Source organism: Mus musculus, chromosome 13, assembly GCF_000001635.26.
Source record: "Mus musculus strain C57BL/6J chromosome 13, GRCm38.p6 C57BL/6J".
Classification (NCBI taxonomy): Eukaryota; Metazoa; Chordata; class Mammalia; order Rodentia; family Muridae; genus Mus; species Mus musculus.
The window spans coordinates 75,868,852-75,890,331 of record NC_000079.6 but is presented as its reverse complement, the minus strand read 5'-3'; the positions used below and the strand labels follow the sequence as shown (position 1 = coordinate 75,890,331).

The following is a 21,480-nucleotide window of genomic DNA, read 5'->3' as shown; positions in this document are numbered from 1 at the left end:
AAATTTTATCTTGGGTATTCTAAGTTTCTGGGCAAATATCCACTTATCAGTGAGTGCCTATCAAGTGACTTCTTTGGTGATTGGGTTACCTCACTCAGGATGATATCCTCCAGATACATACATTTGTCCAAGAATTTCATAAATTCATTCTTTTTAATAGCTGAGTAGTACTCCATTGTGTAAATGTACCACATTTTCTGTATCTATTCCTCTGTTGTGTGACATCTGGATTCTTTCCAGCTTTTGGATATTATAAATAAGGCTGCTATGAACATAGGGGAGCATGTGTCCTTATTACCAGTTGGAACATCTTCAGGGTATATACCCAGAAGAGGTATTGCTGGATCTTCTGGGGGTACTATGTCCAATTTTCTGAGAAACTGCCAGACTGATTTCCAGAGTGGTTGTATAAGCTTGCAATCCCACCAGCAATAAAATAGTGTTCCTCTTTCTCCATATCCTTGACAGCATCTGCTGTCACCTGAATTTTTGATCTTATCTATTCTGACTGGTGTGAGGTGGAATCTCAGGGTTGTTTTGATTTTCATTTCTCTGATGATTAAGGATGTTGAAAATTTTTTCAAGTGCTTCTCAGCTCTTTGGTATTTCTCAGTTGAGAATTCTTTCTTTAGTTCTGTACCCCATTTTTAATGGGGTTATTTCAATTTCTGGAGTCCAGCTTCCTGAGTTCTTTGTATAGATTGGATATTAGTCCCCTATCAGATTTAGTATTGGTAAAAATTCTTTCCCAATCTGTTGGTGGCCTTTTTGTCTTATTGACAGTGTCCTTTGCCTTACAGAAGCTTTGCAATTTTATGAGGTCCCATTTCTTGATTCTTGAACTTACAGCACAAACCATTGGTGTTCTGTTCAGGAATTTTTCCCCTGTGCCCATATCTTCGAGGCTTTTCCCCACTTTCTCCTCTATAAGTTTCAGTGTCTCTAGTTTTATGTGGAGGTCTTTGATCCACGTAGACTTGAGCTTTGTACAAGGAGATAAGAATGGATCAATTTGCATTTCTACATGAGAACCGCGAGTTGTGCCAGCACCATTTGTTGGAAATACTGTCTTTTTTCTACTGGATGGTTTTAGCTCCCTTGTCAAAGATCAAGTGACATTAGGTGTGTGGGTTCTTTTCTGGATCTTCAGTTCTATTCCATTGATGTATCTGACTGTAGCTGTACCAGTACCATGCAGTTTTTATCACAATTGCTCTGTAGTACAGCTTGAGGTCAGGCATGGTGATTCCACCAGAGGTTCTTTTATTGTTGAGAATAGTTTTTGCTATCCTAGATTTTTTTGTTATTCCAGATGAATTTGCAAATTGCCCTTTCTAACTCTGTGAAGAATTGAGTTGGAATTTTGATGGGGATTGCATTGAATCTGTAGATTGCTTTTGGCAGGATAGCCATTTTTACTATATTAATCCTGCCAATCCATGAGCATGGGAGATCTTTCCATCTTCTGAGATCTTCTTCAATTTCTTTCTTCAGATACTTGAAGTTCTTGTCATACAGATCTTTCACTTCCTTAGTTAGAGTCACATCAAGGTATTTTATATTATTTGTGACTATTGTGAAGGGTGTTGTTTCTCTAATTTCTTTCTCAGCCTGTTTATCGTTAGTGTAGAGAAAGGCCATTGATTTGTTTGAGTTAACACTGCACGGAAGTTGTTTATCAGGTTTAGGAGTTCTCTGGTGGAATTTTTAGGGTCACTTACATATAGCATCATATCACTGCAAATAGTGATATTTTGACTTCTTCCTTTCCAATTTGTATCCCCTTGATCTCCTTTTGTTGTCTAATTGCTCTGGCTAGGACTTCAAGTACAATATTGAATAGGTAGGGAGAAAGTGAGCAGCCTTGTCTAGTCCCTAATTTTAGTGGAATTGCTTCGAGTTTCTCTCCATTTAGTTTGATGTTGGCTACTGGTTGCTGTATATTGCTTTTATTATGTTTAGGTATGGGCCTTGAATGCTTGATCTTTCTAAGACTTTTATCAAATTATATATGTTATATTTTGTCAAATGCTTTCTCAGCATCTACTGAGACGACCATGTGGTTTTTGTCTTTGAGTTTGTTTATATAGTGCATTATGCTGATGGATTTACATATATTGAACAATCTGTGCATCCCTGGGATGAAGCCTACTTGATCATGATGAATGATCATTTTGATGTGTTCTTGGATTCCGTTTGTGAGAATTTTATTGAGTATTTTTGCATTGATATGCATAAGGGGAATTGGTCTGAAGTTCTCTTTCTTTGTTGGCTCTTTGTGTGGTTTAGGTATCAGAGTAACTGTGGCTCCATAGAATGAATTGGGTAGAGTACCTTCTGTTTCTATTTTGTGGAATAGTTTGAGGAGAACTGAAATTAGGTCTTCTTTGAAGGTCTGATAGAACTCTGCACTGAACCCACCTGGTCCTGGGCCTTTTTTGGTTGTGAGACTACTAATGACTGTTTCTATTTCTTTAGGGGGTATGAGACTGTTTAGATCATTAATCTGATCCTGATTTAACTTTGGTACCTGGTATCAGTCCAGAAAATTGTCCATTTCATCCAGGTTTTCCAGTTTTTTTGAGTTTAGCCTTTTGTAGTAGGGTCTGATGATTTTTTGGATTTCCTCAGATTCAGTTGTTATGTCTCCCTTTTCATTTGTGATTTTGTTAATTAGGATACTGTCCCTGTGTTCTTTAGTTAGTCTGGCCATGGGTTTATGTATCTTGTTGATTTTCTCAAAGAACCAGCTCCTGGTTTGGTTGATTCTTTGAAGAGTTCTTTTTGTTTGCACTTGGTTGATTTTTGCCCTAAGTTTGATTATTTCCTGCAGTCTACTCCTCTTGGGTGAATTTTGCTTTTTTTGTTCTAGAGCTTCTAGGTGTGCTGTCAGTTTGCTAGTGTATGCTCTCTCTAGGTTTTTGTTTTGTTTTTCTGTTTGTTTGTTTGTTTTTTGGAGGCACTCAGGGTAATGAGTTTTCCTCTTAGGACTGTTTCCATTGTGTCCCATAAGTTTGGGTATGTTGTGTCTTCATTTTCATTAAACTCTAGAAAGTCTTTAATTTCTTTCCTTATTTCTTCCTTGACCAAGATATCATTGAGTAGAGTGTTGTTCAGTTTCCACATGAATGTTGGCTTTGTATTATTCATGCTGTTATTGAAGATCAGCCTTAGTCCATGGTGATCTGAAAGGATGCATGGGATAATTTCAATATTTTTTTTATCGATTGAGGCCTGTTTTGTGATTAATTATATGGTCAGTTTTGGAGCAGGTATCATGAGGTGTTGAGAAGAAAGTATATCCTTTTGTTTTAGGATAAAATGTTATGTGGATAATTGTTAAATCCATTTGTTTTATAACTTCTGTTAGTGTCCCTGTGTCTCTGTTTAGTTTCTCTTTCCAGGATCTGTCCATTGGTAACAGTGGGGTGTTGAAGTCTCCCACTATTATTGTGTGAGGTGCAATGTGTGCTTTGAGCTTTACTAAAGTTTCTTTAATGAATGTGGCTGCCCTTGCATTTAGAACATAGATATTTAGAATTGAGTGTTCGTCTTGGTAGATTTTTCCTTTGATGAATATGAAGTGCCCCTCCTTGTCTTTTTTGATAACTTTGGGTTGGAAATCAATTTTTTTCGATATTAGAATGACTACTCCAGCTTGTTTCTTGGGACCTTGTGCTTGGAAAATTGCTTTCCAGCCTTTTACTCTGAGGCAGTATTTGTCTTTGTCCCTGAGGTGGGTTTCCTGCAAGCAGCACAATGTTGGGTCCTGTTTGTGTAGCCAGTCTATTAGTCATGTCTTTTTATTGGGGAGTTGAGTCCATTGATGTTAAGAGAAATTAAAGAAAAGTAATTGTTCCTTCCTGTTATTTTTGTTGTTAAAGTTGGGATTTTGTTCTTGTGGCTCTCTGCTTTTACGTTTCCTGAAGGATTACTTCCTTGCTTTTTCTAGGGTGTAGTTTCCATCTTTGTGTTGGTGTTTTCCCTTTATTATACTTCAAAGGGCTGAATTCATGGAAAAATATTGTGTGAATTTGGTTTTGTAATGGAATACTTTGGTTTCTCCATCTATGGTAATTGAGAGTTTTGCTGGGTATAGTAGCCTGGGCTGGCATTTGTGTTCTCTTAGTGTCTGTATAACATCTGTCCAGGATTTTTTGGCTTTTATAGTCTCTGGGGAGAAGTCTGGAGTAATTCTAATAGGCCTGCCTTTGTATGTTACTTGACTTTTATTCCTTACTGCTTTTAATATTCTGTCTTTATTTAGTGCATTTGTTGTTCTGATTATTATGTGACAGTAGGAATTTCTTTTCTGGTCCAGTCTATTTGGAATTCTGTAGGCTTCTTGTATGTTCATGGGCATCTCTTTCTTTAGGTTTGGAAAGTTTTCTTCTATAATTTTGTTGAAGATATTTACTGGCCCTTTAAGTTGAAAATCTTCATTCTCATCTACTTCTCGTATCCGTAGGTTTGATCTTCTCATTGTGTCCTGGATTCCCTGGATGTTTTGAATTAGAATTTTTTTTTTTTTTTTGCATTTTCCATTTTCTTTGATTGTTGTGCCGATGTTCTCTATGGAATCTTCTGCACCTGAGATTCTCTCTTCCATCTCTTATATTCTGTTGCTGATGGTTCCTGATTTGTTTCCTAGGGTTTCTATCTCCAGAGTTGTCTCCCTGTGGGTTTTCTTCATTGTTTCTACTTCCCTTTTTAGGTATTGTATGGTTTTGTTCAATTCTATCACCTGTTTGGCTGTGTTTCCTGTAATTCTTTAAGGGATTTTTTTGTTTCCTCTTTAAGGTCTTCTATCTGTTTAGCAGTATTTTCCTGTAATTTCTTGAGGGATTTTTGTGTTTCCTCTTTAAGGACTTCTACGTCTTTAGTAGTGTTCTCTTGTATTTCTTTAAGTGAGTTATTAATGCCCTTCTTAAAATCTTCTACCACCATCGTGAGATACAATTTTAAATTCGAGTCTTGCTTTTTGGGGGTGTTGGGGTATCCCAGACTTGTATACTGGGTTCTGATGATGCCTAGTGTTTTTGGTTTTTGTTAATAAGATTCTTACATTTGCCTTTCACCATCTGGTAATCTCTGGTGTTAATGTTCAATTAATTTCTTAAGATACGGTCAAGTTCTAGTTTTTTTGACTGTCCCTCCCCCCCCCCCCCTTTTTCCTTAAATAACCTAGGTCTCCTTGGTTGATGTTCTGGCTATTCATTAACCCTCATTTTTTTTTTCACTCAACTCTAGGCCCACAGAAGCCAGAAGAGGGCATCAGACCCTATGGGACTGGAGTTATGGCCCTTTGTGGGTGCTGGAAATCAAACCTTTTGGATAGTATCCCATGCTCTCAGCCACTTATCCATCTCTCTATCCTTTACTCGTGCCTAGCACTTTTGTAGAACTGTAACATAGCTCCCACATTTACATAGCAGGCATTATCATTTGTTTACAATTAGCATAGGAGGCATTGGCACCATGCATCATGTCAGCATAACATGCTGAGAAGGTTTTTGAAAGAAATATGCAGCATATGGAAAGTAGAGATTCTTTCCCTTTTAAACTTTTGCTTTTCATCTGCTCTGTCACTTCCCGGGCCTTTCTGCCTGCTCCCTGCCCACTCACCTCCATGTGCAATGACTTGGCTTGCCTGTCTGATCATATGCAGTATCTGCACATAACTTCAGGCATTGGTCCTATGGATAGCCACTCACCTTTGTAAAAGTCACATTATTTCTTTCTTTGGTGTGTGGGGTGTGTGCCTCAACAATCAGGTGGAGGTCAGAAGACAACTTGTAGGAAATGGCTTTCCTCTTCTACACATTCTCAGGGATCACACTCAGGTTGTAGGGTTGATGACAAATCCTCTACCCACTGGGCCATCTCCTAAGCCTCACCTTTGATGTTTGTTTGTTTTGTTCTGTGTTTTGTTTGGTCTGAATTTCATTTGTTTATTATGGTGTAACCAACCATTCTTTGAGATTATAATATAATTACATTTCTTTTTTCCTCCCTCCAAACCTTCCTGTATACCCCTCTGTGTTCTCCAAATTTATGGCCTCTTTTCTCACTAATTGTTACTGAATGAATATAGGTACATACATATATATCCCTAACTATAACCTGCTCAGTTCATATAATGTTCAGAGCTAGTTACTGGCACTGAGCAACCAATTTGTATATTCTTTCCTAGGAAAGAGACCCTTTCCTGCCCCTGGCTCTCCTCCATTGCCTGTAGTTCTTTGTGTAGGGTTGAGGCCTTGTGGGCTTTCCCCATGCACTTTGTCGTGTCTATTCATGTCATGCTTGTTCAGATCAAGTTTGGGCAGTCATCCAGTGAGACTTTATTTATAGTTTCTGACCTTACTAGGAGACACAGTCTCACAGCAAACGTCCTGATCCTTGGCTCTTCCAATCATTCTGCTTCCTCGTCTCCAATGTTCCTTGGGCCTCAGATGCAGGAGTGTGCTGTAGATTCATCACCTGGGACTGGTCTCCACAAGTCTGCCTTTTGATTGGTTGTGGTTTTCTGTAGTGGTCTCCTTCTGTTGGAGAAGTGTCTTTGAGGAAGGATGAGGATTACACATGTTTATAGATTGTTGTTAGGCATTGCGCTGCTTTAATTATGCTGACTGGAGGTTTTCCTCCAGGAACCACGACTTCACTAGCCCTGAGTAGTTAACTAGGTTTCTAGTACCAGGTACGGTTTCCTTCTTGTTGATCTTAAATCCAGTTAAAGAGCTGTTGGCTATCAGCAAGGTATTCATGCTCCTACTACACCTTTAGAGTTATTATGCCGTGCTTCTCAATGATATGTTTCATAGGTATCATAGCTGTGTGAGACTGTTGGCTCCTTCCCTCCTTTGGGAGCTTGCTTGATGCAATAAGCCGTATGTTTTGGTAGTCTCTTGAATAGCCCTGGACAACAACTCAAAAGATAACTTCTTATGTCTGATATTGGATTTTTTATTTTTTTAAGTTGTCTTTGGCTCTTGGAGGTAATACCATCAGTTCACATGAAAAAAAGTTTATTAAAACTATACATGATACTTACTCACAGGGTTACATGTATTTGGTCTTTTTACTTGAATGGCTAATAATAACTCTCCGTAAACCTTAATTACAAAACCTTTTATACGTTGTAGTGAAATCTTAGCCAAACACTCAACTTTTTCACTGTATATTTTACCTAAAATACTTACAATTCAAAGAATATTCTGAAAAAGTCGTGTTTATGAGCTGATTGATATCCAGATGTTACTTTAGTATCTTTAACACAGCTTTAGGAAGTAATATGAGAATGATAATGTAATAATGAAATTAGTATTTAAGCATATTTCCCCATGCAATAGTAGCAGTACATCTTTGGCTTCTTCACTCCAGTTGTGATTGTGGAAGTCACACAGCCTTTTGAAGTTTTCTGATCCTCAGTGAGGAACAGTGGAACATCTGGGTCCAGGGCTGATGCATTGCTACCCTTGGCCGAGGAGATAGTGACAGACTGAAAGGATCTAGCTGGGATTTGTGCTGAGATGGATGTTTATATAGACTCGGTTGTGTTTCTTTCTGTGTCTGGCCCTTTATTGTTGACCAGAACTACCAGGAGAGAAGATGCAGATAGAGTTTGCTGAGTGACAGACCTTAAAGTTTTAACAGACATTGTCTATTCAAAATGTGAAACACTGTAATCTTCTCCCCTATAAATAGGGACTCGGATTTCCACTTGAGGAGTGGCTACATGGGTTGCAATAATGCGCACAGGGACTAGCAGAGACTCAAGTGTGAACTCCATTCCTTTCCCCTTGCAGTGGCATTTGAAACTGAACCCAGGCTAAAGTCGAGTAGCTACTATGAGCTGGAATGAACATGGGATATTAAACCATGACATGGAGTATTATCAGTGTAGTAGGAAGTCATGTATAAAGATCAACTTGTTCAAAAAAATCATCTTGGAAAGTATGCAGAGGCGACATAGATAGGGCTTCTCGCATTTGACTGCATGTTACAGGAAACACTGTTTAATGAAACCTCATTCCTTTCCTACTTACTTAACATAGTCCATGCTTTAGTTTCTCTTGAGGTGAACAAGTGTCCATTTTTTCCCAAGCAGCATTCCAACGTTTTACTGTTGACATTTGATATATTAAAAGGTGCAGCAGGTACATTTTATTTCAATACACAATCAAAAGTATCTTTGATGGCCTATGTAGAGTGAAGAGCGACTGGCTTTGTAATCATTTCAAGCTTGTTCTTTTTCTTAGAAAAGTTCTCTGAAATTATAACATGGAATGGGCATGACAGGAAAACATACTCAGCATTGGCATGTTCAAAGACCAGATTCATCTTTTAACAAAAGTTATATCTTCAAGCCGGGTGTGGTGGCGCACGCCTTTAATCCCAGCACTCGGGAGGCAGAGGCAGGCGGATTTCTGAGTTCGAGGCCAGCTTGGTCTACAAAGTGAGTGCCAGGACAGCCAGGGCTACACACAGAGAAACCCTGTCTCGAAAAACCAAAAAAAAAAAAAAAAAAAAAAAAAGTTATATCTTCTATACCCTTGCATTATCATTTGCAATCAGTTGCCAGCTATTATATAAACACTGAATTATAGTCTGTTAGTGTTTGCATAAATATACTGCTTAAAACAGGTAACTGTGGGCTGGAGAGATGACTCAGTGTCAATAGCTGTTCCTCAAGAGGACGTTGATTTGATCCCCAGAACCTGTGATGACTACCTATAACCTTCTCTTGGGGGATCTGAAGCAGTCTGCTGGCCTCCACAGGTGCACACACATATCACACACTGAAAAACAACAAAAAACAGGTAACCATAGTTAGGTATTATATACATTTTTATAACGTAAGTTTTAAAACACCAAAATAGTTAAAGGGTTGTGAAATAGAATTTCTTTTTCCCTTTGCTGAAAGTATAATAGTTTTCAAAAGTAAATTCTAATCTTTAAATGGATCTAAAATCAACCAGGCATATCTTTACACACCACATCTACACCATGCTTGTAATCCCAGTGCTTAAGAGTAAAGACAGCTAGATTCTAGAGGCTTGCTGTTTAGGCAGTCTAGCCAAAACAGAGTTCCAGGTTCAGTGGGAGAGCTCGTTTCAAAATAATAATAAATAAATAGGAAAGAAGTTGAATCCTGATGTCAACCTCTGGCACACACATGTGTGCATACACTGATGCACGCGTGTGCGCGCGTGCACACACACACACACACTATACTCAAAGGCACTCAAGCTGATGTTACATTTTCAACATTATCTTGTGGCATTATCAACAGAAAGCTCTGTTAAAATTTCAAGCCCTGCTTATGAAATCCACCCTGTCTAATGTCCACTTGATATTTTTAGTCAGTCTTAATTCATCTGCTTAATTCAAATGGTAGACCATCCAGTTTGTTTAAGCTATGCTCCTAGTTTTCAAATGATGTTCTATTTATCTTGAAATAGTTTAAAACCTAAAATTGTAAGTCAAATTGCGTTGCCAATTTGAATTCCTTGTTAATTGGTCTCTACAGATATACCCAGCATGCTTTAATTATGGAAGCTGGCCCTTCTGGTAAATGATACTGCTACACACAAGCTGGGAGGTTTGGGGTGACGAAAGGAAGATGCAGTGGACAGATGGTGTTTGCTGGTGGGAGCAGGATGCTCTTAAGCTGTCTCCTCCCTGTTGGCTATGCAAATCATAGTGACAACCTGTGGGTTCAGCTGGCAGGGTGAGCTGATTAATGATCCTGAGGAAATATTGGCTTGGGAAAATATCTCTGAGTTTAGATGGGCCTCTTTTATTTTGCTTGGATTTAGAGAGGTTGAAGAATCAATAAATTGTGAATATTTTAAAAGAGAATATATACGTACGATAAATGTTATGAAATCAGACGATACATGAGTAAATTATTGGGCAGAATATTGTGGTTTGGCTCATTGCGGTTTTCTGGAAGGGGCAGCTTTGTGGTTCCCATTGGTCCTGGGATCCTCCATAACTTGAGTCCCCACTCTGCCTTCCTCATCTTGGTATCTGCCATTTGTAGTGCCAGGGAAGTATTAGTGAACCCCCCAAAATAGACGGGAGCCAATATGATGCAAATCAAAACAGTCTTTATTCGAGCTAGCTCGGGTCCCTCAGCCCAGCACTGACACACAGGGTTTTGATGGAGAGGAGCCCCAAATATCTATCAGGGTAAGGCTTTATAGAAAGTAACAGGTGTGTGTGTGTGGCGGGGGGGGGGAGGTAAGTGTTTCTAGCCCGGCAAGCTAATATTGGAGAGCTATTATGGCCTTTAGCATAATTGGCTGATGCTGGGAGTCAAACCATAATTTCTGCTTCCCTCAGCATTGGTGATCATGAGGCTGGGTGTGGACTTGTTGGCAATTAACTTGGAAATGCTGGATTTGTTGTGGTTAGCCTAGACTTTGGAGCTAGGCTCGGGTTTTGTTGCAGGGGGTGGGGGGAAGTATAACTTGGAAGTGAATGCTAGGTACTGGCCTGTTAGTTTACCTGAGTTCAAGTTCTCTAAAATGGAGTCTGGACTTAAAAGATTTGGTTTCTCACCATTTCTGACACAATGATGGTGGATGTTCCGTGATGATCTGTGGAACTGAAGGCTGTTATGTGGATTCATGGTAGACATTACAACAACAGGAACCTCATGAGTTCCATGTCATCCCATCTGGTGCTGTCTTTGTGAAGTGAAACCATATCTGGAAAACTCAGCAGTTTCCCTAGAGAGTCAGTGTCCAGCTCAGGGGCTTCTCATTTCACAGAAAAGGCTCTGCTTGTGTTGCAGCAGTGGGAAGATGGCATGGCCATGCTCATCAGCTCTGCAATGTCCCCAAGGTCAAGACTGTGCTCCTTGGCTTGGCTCGGGACAGCCTCTTGGCCATTCCTTCTGTGAGGTGGGCTATTTCCTTTGCTTTGCAGTTTTCCTTTCCTGGTGTAGGAAATCCTTTCCAAGACAGTTCTGTGTGAGGTTGACCACAAGGTAATGGTTGAGATGTTTTCCTGGGTGGAACATGGTCAGAGGTAGCAGTATTTCAAGTCAATCATGATGGATAGATGCTGTTCTAAAAACACAAGGCAAAATCTGTCATTCCAATTCTTTGGTCTTAAGGAAATCTAAACTAACAACTGTTTGTCTGGTTTGCAGATTGTTGGGCTCTAAGACAAGTTTAAAACTCTGTTTCTATGCTGTTTAAGAAGCCTCTGGAGCAATGCCAGTTATATCCCCTGTGAGGCTTCTACGCAGCAGCCTGGCCTGTCATGGACAGTGGCCCTCCAGTTTGAACACGCTTGGAACTCTACAGTATTACAGTTCTTGATTTGTTTACCTCTCTCGCCTTTCAGGAGCAACTGTGCCAGCCCACAGGGCCATCTTGGTGGCACGATGTGAAGTGATGGCTGCCATGTTTAATGGTAATTATATGGAAGCCAAGAGTGTACTGATTCCAGTTTATGGCGTTTCCAAAGAGACATTCTTGTCATTTTTAGAATACTTATACACAGACTCTTGTTGCCCAGGTATGAATTTTGCATGGTATAAGACAATCTCATCATACTTTCTTCTTACTCGTTTTGATAGATTGCTCTCGGTGAAATCTGTTTTGTTTAAGGTCAATCAGAGTTGATACCGTGGCATTTGCTGAGCAGTTTGGAGTTGAGATAGGGAGAACATTGCATTCTCAGTTAGTTCAAATGGATCTTCCATTTGAAGTTCATGCACTCCAGTGTCCTAGCTGGCACTAGCAGCAAGGTTACTGATTGCTCTAGATACCTGGGAACAGTTATTTGGGGTACCTAGTGGTTGCTCTAATTTTAGAGTTTAGAGAGCACAAATAAGAAGGGCTAGACAACAGATTTCATAATCCTCACATCTGGTTGAGATATTTTTCAGGACTTTTAGTACTGTGAGACTCCTGTAATATTTCTGGCTCTGAGAGTGTAGAATATTTAAAGGCTGCTCTACTTCCAAAGTCAGACTCCCCTAAAATTGGCATATCTGTAAACATTCCTTGAGATGTTTAGAATCCCAGTAGATTATAGGATTTATTTCTAAATTCACTAACCAAATTCTCTCACTAACCACTAGCAATGTTAATAATAGTTAATAATGTGTAGCAGCTACACACTAGAACTGATCTTGGGAGATTACAATCCTTTGAACAAGGTGCAGAAGCCCCTAGGAATGTTTTATCCTATTTGTCCACCAGATGGCTCCCTCCTCAAACACAGCTCAAATGAGAAAATTCCTTCTCTAGTCAATGGTCTCAGGCTTCCTTCCCAGTTCTGTGTTTTGGAGTTGTTAATGCTGATATTAATAAGGGTTGACTTGCTATTTTTGCTTGGCAAAAATGAAAACATTGGTTATTAGTAGAAAATTGTTATCATTTTCTCAATAGGAATTTGGATACTTAATAAAAAATGTGATCACTAATCAGAAAAAATGCTCAGGAAAGTAATAGCAACTATGGGCACAATACTTTAAGAATTAAAAGGTTATTTGGGGAAGATTAGCCAAAATGAAAACTCAGAGTTCAGTTAAATACTAGTGTTTATGTGTGTGCATATGTGAGCATTTTTTTAATCAAGAAAAGTGGAGACTGTTGGTCTGTTTATATTAAGTACTGCCGAAATAATAACAATGTTGTTGGTGTCATAGCTACAATGGAATGTAATAGATGTAACAAATAGAAGTACACACCAGTAATGTGTGTTTTCTTTTTGTTTCTCAGAGCAGTAGTCTAACCGTACATCTTCTCTCATTTGCTCTCTCATCAGCTGGCATTTTTCAGGCCATGTGTCTCCTGATCTGTGCTGAGATGTACCAGGTCTCTAGACTGCAGCACATCTGTGAGCTGTTCATCATCACACAGCTGCAGAGCATGCCCAGCAGGGAGCTGGCCTCCATGAACCTCGACATTGTAGACCTGCTCAAAAAGGCCAAGGTGGTTGGCTTGGGTCAGGGTGGGGCTCTTTTGATTTAAAATACACAGATACTCCTTTTATTTTTCTGTGTTTTAACAGCAATATCGAGACTAGTATTCATTCAAAAGTTTGGCTGAATGAGGCTACAGTTTCTTTGCACTGGTTTTTACAGTTAAGTAATTTTGAAGCATTAGGTTAGAAGTTACATATGCGTATTTTTTTTTCCCCAATCGTGGTACTAATCCAGGTTCCTTGAGTGTGGCTGTGTTAAGAACAGTGGCAGTACAGGAAATAGAATTTTCTTCCTACATTACTGAAAGGAAAATGGTAGGATTAGTCTGTATATGCCAACTGACATAGTTCCCAAAACTCCTTTCTCCCTCATTCATTAATCATTCATTCATTTCATGAGCATATTTTCGAATTCAGTGGTATGGTGAACATTTGTTGAGTTCACCTGACAAGCCTTGCTGATTAGGAATCTAGGAAAATGAAAAGTGTAAAGTTGGGTATCACCTCACTGGCTTCTGGCTCCTCGAATGCCCAGGCCCTCACTGTTAAGAATGGTGCTCCTACTAATTCTGGGAGACACATGCAGATTGCACAAGTCACTGTGAACAGCTGTGGTTATAAAGTGTAGTAGGAGGCTGGCCCGTGGCCTACACGAACCAGGTATTTCTGGAAGGCAGGCTGGGGCTGAAAGAGAGACTAGGTGGCGAGAAAAGAATGAAGCCAAGACAAATTTTTCTCTGATCAAGGTCATCGAGTTTATTAAGAGACTGTGCTTAAAAGGGGGATTTCCCCCCCCCCCCCCCCGCCAGTCCATGTCGCCATGCTGTTGCTTATTCAGGAATGTCTCAGGAAGATAGGTTCAGCCTCTAGGCAGGTAGCAGAAGAGCAGGGCAGTTGTCACTTCAAAGGAAGCCAGCCAAGTCGGAAAGCTGCACTGCAGGTGGCCCCACCTCAGTGGCGACAAGGTCTGCATCAGCCTGCTTCAGGCTGGGGGACGCTCCAATAAAGAGCTGAGCATATGGAAGCTGAAGAGGTGCACAGCAGAGCAGTGCCTCTGAGCACACAGCTGAGCAGATCGGAAATGGAATGCATTTTCTTTTTCCTTTCTTGCAGTTTCACCACTCAGACTGCCTTTCCACCTGGCTGCTTCATTTCATCGCCACTAACTACCTCATATTCAGCCAAAAGCCTGAATTTCAAGACCTTTCAGGTACATTGCTGATTTCTGCTTTGAAAAGAAAATGTTATAGCTTTCCTTTGTGATTTGCAACATAATTAACAGAAACAAATGCTTTAACTTGAGAACATAAATATAATGCTACCCACTTCCTTTTAATTCCTCTATATAACTAAGGACACTTCAGCTTTAGTCACCTGGGTTTCATAAGCAGCGTGGCCTAGGTTACACAATACATTTTCTAATGATTATTTTATAGTGTTCATTCATGTTTAATTTGTTTTCTGGTAGGAGTGTTAAAGTGGTGACAAGTGTCCTCAGGTGCCACTTGGCTGTGGTAAATGAGACCTTATTCAGTCAGGAGCAAACTTTAAACGATATATGGTTGAGCTTTTTCCTTTTCATAGAAATATAAGTATTGTTATTTTATAAGATGTCATCTTTAATACTTAGATAATCTATATATATATCTATGTAGGAGCTTTGAAATAATAGTTTTCTTATTAACCAAGTATTATGGAAGGTTATATGGAATTACTGGAGATAATTGTAGAGTGATTTCTGAGGTAACTGGTAACGATTAAAATGAGGCAGCCAGGCGTGGCGGTGCATGCTCAGGATCTCGGCATTTGTAAGTGGAGGCAGGGGCTGGTGAGATGGCTCAGTGGGTAAGAGCACCCGACTGCTCTTCCGAAGGTCAGGAGTTCAAATCCCAGCAACCACATGGTGGCTCTCAACCATCCGTAACGAGATCTGACTCCCTCTTCTGGAGTGTCTGAGGACAGCTACACAGCTACAGTGTACTTACAATAAATAAATAAATCTTTAAAAAAAAAAAAAAAAAAAAAAGAAAGTGGAGGCAGTAGAATTCTGAGTTCTAGGCCAGTCTCAGCTTCAGAACAAGCAAAGGGTGAGATTTCCTGGAACTGCATAATAGGAAGGAAAACAAGGTGGGGTGTTTGTCAGAGTAGGTGACTCATGAAAAGGACAGGAAAGAGTGCCAGTCAAGGACAAAGAACTCTGTATGGGGATGGCTGAGGGTTTGGAGAGTGCTACAGAGGGATTAGGGGTAAACAGGATAAGTGGAGGGAAAGAGAATGGAGCAGCAGACTCCAGAGTTCTGGGCTCCCCTCCATGTCTGTATAATGTCTTAGTGGTGACGCACAGAACCTGAAAACCATCTTGGCCTCTTTCTGCTCTACACACTGTCACAAAAACATGGGATCCAGAGTCTATCAAAAGCATTGGCTTTTGATAGATATATTCAGCCCGTTAACAAAACTGTGCACCTGTCCTCTAGCTCAAGCACTCAGTTGCTAAGATAGTAGTGTAATATAATCAAAGCAAAGCAAAGGTCAGATAACATTCACTCTGCATTTTGCAAGGAAAAAAAAAAAAAAGACTGGGCTTATCATAAAGATAAGGTGTGCTCTGCTTGCAACCCGTACAAGCAGTGCACTGACGAGAACAAGGCTGTTCTCTTAAGACATTAACAACTTCATTCTGGCTCTATAGCTACTACAACTGTGACACATTAGGCCACTTCCATTGTAAAAGAATGAAATTATTTTCTAACCACTCTTAGATCTCCATGAGGTGTAATTACAGCCTCCGGAGAAAGACAGTACATACATCATTTCTGTTATTTGTGTCAATAGCTATTGCTTATGGAATTGCCTATAAAATGTGCAAATCAGAGGTGCAGGACATCCTCTCAGGAGCTGTGGAAGACCTGGATGCTGTGGCAGGGGTCAGTACCTTACTTGGGTGGGAACTGAAAGAAATCTGAAAGGTCACATCTTTAGTACCTATGGTATGATTCTTCTTAGCAGAGGAAATGGTCCTCTGGATAACAGAATTATGAAATATGCTAATTCTGTAATTATGAACTATGGCATCAGAGAAGTCACCATTTAGACAACTTTTTTATGTAGCACTACCATTTAAAATCTCCAGAGGAAAGTCTGGGTCTACCTTCCTGGTTGCCAGGCAGTGGCTGCCCACAAAGGGCATCCTCCTCTCGGCGGCCTTCCACCTGGTGCACTGGCCATCTGCTTGGGATTTGGAAGTTCCTGCCGTGCCCTCATGGGTGGGACTGTTCGTTTTCAGCTTTAGAAGCACCCCAGTTATTACTGGAAACCTACTAATTGCTTCTCTTCACAGCACTCGTTTTCATTTCTAGTTTTCTCTTCTTAGGAACAGGGTGTGTGTTTCTTGGGCTGCCTCACACTTGTCTGTATAGCCAGGGCTGGTTTTGAATTCCTTACCTTCCTGCCTCTGTCTCCCAAATTTCTGGTGAGAATTTTTTGTGTGTAAAGTTGTTAAGAAATCAGGAAGCTAGGATGGAAAAGGATCTCCTGCCATGGCAAGCCTTCCAACCCGGCTAAGTAGCTCATCCCCCACTTTGATTTGCATACACTAGAGTTTTAAGAAGACATACAGCAACACACAGGAAAAGCTGATTCTTGCTGTTGGTGGATTTCTTTTGCTCACAGTTGGTTTAATTTAGCTAAGTGTTTGGTTATGTTGTACAGAGTGACTGTTTAGTGCCTGTTTTTACTGCCACCAGAAGTAACTTTTTTTCTGCTATCACTTTTTCTGGAGTTCAGACTCCCTCCCTCCCTTCCGTCCTTCTTTCTTTCCTTCCTTCCTTCCTTTGTTGTTTTTTGTTTGTTGGTTTGAGGCAGGGTCTTATTCTGTAGTCCTGGCTGTTTTGGAATTCACTGTGTAGACCAGGCTGGCCTAGATCCATCTGCCTCTTCCTGAAAGTGCTGGGATTAAAGGCGTGCACCACCACACCCAGTTTGGAGTTCTTTCTTTAAAAGGCTACCTCAATCTTTTTTGCCTCCTCAGGAAACCAAGACAACTGATTTCCCTGAGTAAGCAGCTTGTTTACTGTCATTTAGATCCTGTAATCAGGATCTTGCTAATCCACATGCTGGCGAAGTTAAAGAGCAGGTGGAGAAATCAGACTGACTAAGCAAAATGAAATCCAAGTGCAAACGGAAGGGAGGGATCCCCAAACCCTTACATGTTTAAAGTGCCAGGTGTGCAGAAGGCAGGACGAAGCTTAGGGCCTTAACAGTGGAATTCACGAGTGTTGACTTTGGTAGAAGTCGCTCCAGTCAATGGAGGCGACCTTTACAGGACATGGGAAGCTAGAGAAGTCGAATCTAGTCACAGATTTGACGACTCTAATGGAGCTAAGCTTGAGCTGAGGGCCTTAGCTGAAACCCTGGTTCCTATTAAAGTGGGTGCAGAGTGTACAGCCTAAGGGGAGGCTGGAGGAGCAAGCTGGAAGTTACAGTGTTGCTAACTGGAACACAGAAAGTAACACCAAGTTATGGTGCGCCAGACTCTGGAGCACAGGAAGTAACAAGAATGAGTAGATTAACTGGTGGCTGTGACTGGATGGGAACTAAAGTCTGGGAGACTTTATAGAGTGTGAATGGTAGAGTTATCCACAAAGAAAAGGTAAATTTGTTATCTAGAGTAAAAGCAGAAGTTTTATTAAAAAAGAAAAGGATAACAGTCAAATGCTACTTGGTGGACGAGTATATGTCAATATAAATTGTGTAATAGCATAAGTCCTGATGGCCTTTTACCGATATTCTATTAAGTGATTATGGAAGGCTATGGGAAGGACTTGGAATATAAGAGTCTGAGCTCCTCTAATTGTTGGTATTTTATCTTGTCAAGAAATAAAGTACATGCAATTAATTTTTTTCTCTTAAAACTTTAGTGGAAGAACGAAGTTTTGTTGAAAAGCACAGATGGCCATCAAACATGTACTTGAAGCAGCTGGCAGAATACAGGAAGTATATCCACTCCCGGAAATGTCGCTGTTTAGTCATGTGACCTGAGCGTTTGCATACATACACTTTTTTTTATTATGAAGAATGGGTACTTCTGGATTCCAGGAAAAATTCTTATAACTAAAATCAATATGTTTTAAAAGTCACCATATAGCTTCTTACTAGTTATCTTTTAAAGACTGTGGTGGTCTTAAAAGGGAACAAAAGCTACTACAGACTAAATTTATGTTTCACCTAGAATATAAAACTGTTAGACATTGGGTTCTCCTTTACGTTGCCCTATTGCTTTAATAACATCAAGATCTCTCCTAGTTAAGAGGTGTTTAATTAAAAAAAAAAAGCATCTAGGATAAATATAAAAATTTCATCATGTCTGAGTGGTTGCTCTGCTAAAATAAGGGGCATTTAAAAGCCAAATGTAACCATGGGATTCAGAAGAGCACTAACCAGTGCAGCATAGAAATAGGAATAGCGTAGGAATAGAAATTTGCCCAAGACTTTGATAGTCATCTGGTTTCAGTTCAGCAAGGGTACTTGAATCAATATGGTAGCCCCATCTGGACCATCCACCCACATCTGCTTGTCAATCTGGCTGCAAACCTAAGCAGGCAGGTAGTCTATGGACTTCCAAACTTAGAAGGGTCTGATATTAGGTTTAGTGCTCTGCTAGTGCAGTTGTTGAATTCTTAAGAATGTTTGATGAAGGCATATTTTCACTTTGTACTGGCTCACCAAAATTGCTGAGATGGTGTTTTCTTTTCCGTTTGGTTTTGGGTTTTTTTTTGGTTTTTTTTTTTGGTTTTGGTTTTGTTTTAAGATGGGGTTTCTCTGTGTAACATTCCTAGCTGTCCTGGAACTTGCTTTATAGTCCAGGCTGGCCTCACATCCACAGAGACATGCTAGGATTAAGGGTGTGTGCCACTATGCCTGGCTTAAGTCTTTTTCTCACTCAAACCTTCTCTCTGTAGAAGCAGAAAAGTTGCTGATAGCCAGGAAAGAGAGCTTTCGGCCAGGGGAGCAGAGTGGAGACTCCCATCTTTGGGGAAGCATATATGCTCAAGCGCCTCTACAAAGACATTCCCTGGCAGTAAGAAATGCTGAAATGCTTTTTGTTGGTTTTGAAACACTCCCCCAGTTCTAGCTGTACCCCAGAAAAACAAATACTTTCTTGATCAATATGTAAAGCCAGGAAGTTGGTAAGAGTGACTGAGTAGCCTGACTATAATACACAGTTATAGTGATAATCACAGGAAAAGATGCCTTCTAAAGACTTGGGCATAAAAGCTTAAATATTCTTTCTTTTAAATGTCTGTTAAGAATATGATGCCAATGGCTTGAATTGAGTTCTTTTCAAGAACTGATAGACTATTTGGTATGAAGTAGCAAAGCTACCTAGGAAGGTTAAAAAATTATGTACATCAAAGATATCCTAGATGTAGAGACGATGGTGTCTGGGATAAAAGGCAGAGTTAGTTTCTCTCATAGCATATATTGGCAGAAATGGTTCTGCAAGATGCTCAAAGGCATGGAAGAAACATATTACTATTTATTGTTAATATCATGGTCATCTGAAGTTAAGTACTGGGATATATTTTTCTAATTTCTAGTGATCTTAGTATGCATATTTTTTTCTAACCTTTCAAAAGTTTGATTCAACCGTCTTACCTTGTAGTGTTAAGATTCCATACAGAGAGCCCTGTTATGCATACCAGTACTACAAAATAAAGGGGAAAGAATTCTTGTAGATAGAATCCCAAGAGAGCTCATTTAATTGTGCTGTGACAATGAAGATTACTGGAATGAATTTTTGTCTTTTGTATTTTAATCACTTGAGTGAATCAACTATTAGCAAATTCCATTTGGTGGCTTAGCATTGGAAAGAACAGATAAAGTAGCTGATGCCTAGAAGATCCTCTGCTTTTTCCGATCCAGTGGTAGCCTTTGATACTCCAAAGTAATTATGTTCACCCTCTGTACTAATGACATTTACAATTCTAAAATTTTATGAAATTGAAATGAAAACTAAGAGTTGTAAAACAAAGTATTTTCTTGGGAATATTACTTTAACATTCAGATGGATCATAACTAATTCGACTAGGGTGTTTTTCCTGAGTAGGAGTTAAGTTTGGAACTGGTGGTCTTGAATGTTAAACATGGAGTGTGACTGGGACAGCCATGAGTCAGAATATAAATGAATGCTTAAACATTTGAATACAGATTCCTCCGGATTGTTGAATTCACTCAACTAGAAGTAATAGGCGATTTTAAATCTTTATAAATGATCTTGGGTAAATTACTGGTGATTGTGAGGGTTGTTTCCCAATCAAAGGTTATTTCTAGATGGCTATATGCTTTGTTGCAATTTCTGCTTCCACCTATTTTCCAAGCATTTTACTTAAGAAGGATACTGTGTAGTTGAACTAAGGCTCTTTCCAGGCCGGGCTTGCATCCTGTTGTGTATTCTTTGTATGCTGCTGACTATATCCCTATTCTGCTGTAGGGGACTAGATTTCTAATAGAGAACATTGGCATGGTAGCTGAAGCCCACTCCTGTGCAAGCCATACTGGAACTTCATATTGAGAATAGAAGACGTAGAAATCAGATGGATTTCCAAAGTGGCCAAACTTTTCAACTGTAATTTTATAAATGATACTACACTGATATAGCCAATTAGATTTAAAATGTCTTCAAAAATTACTTTATTTTATTTAAAGCATCTGTTTAATGCAACTTTTAATCAGATTTTGCAAAGGGTATGTATGTATTTTAATATAGTCTGACCTGAATTTATATGTTTTTAGCTTTAGTATTTAACCTTTTATAACAAATAAACCATTTTTTAAAAAAACAAGTTCAATGAAGTGTTCTGTAGTTATTTCATCTGGATGTTGATTGCTGAAATAATTTGGGGAAATGAGTTTCTCAAGAAAATTATGTTTTATAGACAATTTCCTTTATGTATAAAATCCTAATTATTGCTAGTGTTGTAGATGGCTCAGACATGTAAGATGAGGTAAGGAGAGGATGTTTCTTTATATATCTGTGTGAAGGGTAAAATAGTCTCCTAGCAAGGCAACTTCCTTTATCCAGAAGAGTAATTTTGATAGTTACTTACTATAGAAACTTGTAGATTTGAATGTTGGCTGGGCTCAAGAGTTTATGAAATGGCAAGCTGTTCTGTGTAGAAGAGGAATAAGAAAAAAGGAGACGGAAGGAGAAGGAGAAAGAAGAAGAAGAAGAAGGAGAAAGAAAAAGAAGAAGAAGAAGAAGAAGAAGAAGAAGAAGAAGAAGAAGAAGAAGAAGAAGAAGAAGAAGAAGAAGAAGAAGAAGAAGAAGAAGAAGAAGAAGAAGAAGAAGAAGCAGCAGCAGCAGCAGCAGCAGCAGCAGCAGCAGCAGCAGCTGGGCAGTGGTAGCGCATGCCTGTAATCCCAGTACTTGGGAGGCAGAGGCAGGCGGATTTCTGAGTTCGAGGCCAGCCTGGTCTACAGAATGAGTTCCAGGACAGCCAGAGCTATACAGAGAAACCCTGTCTCAAA

General features: G+C 39.6%; 1 protein-coding gene across 6 annotated transcripts in view; it reads left to right on the top strand.

Annotated features, from left to right (window-relative positions):
• Positions 1-20,795, top strand: part of Rhobtb3 (Rho-related BTB domain containing 3) — a 74,288-nt gene extending 53,493 nt beyond the window's left edge. For 5 of the 6 annotated variants that reach the window (NM_028493.2, XM_006517410.4, XM_011244574.3 and 2 more), the window contains 4 exons: positions 11,362-11,535; positions 12,793-12,959; positions 14,065-14,161; positions 17,871-20,795. In NM_028493.2, coding sequence (NP_082769.1) covers positions 11,362-11,535; positions 12,793-12,959; positions 14,065-14,161; positions 17,871-17,986 — 554 coding nt within the window. In that variant the 3' untranslated portion in view covers positions 17,987-20,795. The remainder of the gene's footprint in view (positions 1-11,361; positions 11,536-12,792; positions 12,960-14,064; positions 14,162-17,870) is intronic. The other variant, XM_006517411.4, reaches the window with a different exon arrangement.
• The last annotated feature ends 685 nt before the right edge of the window (positions 20,796-21,480 follow it).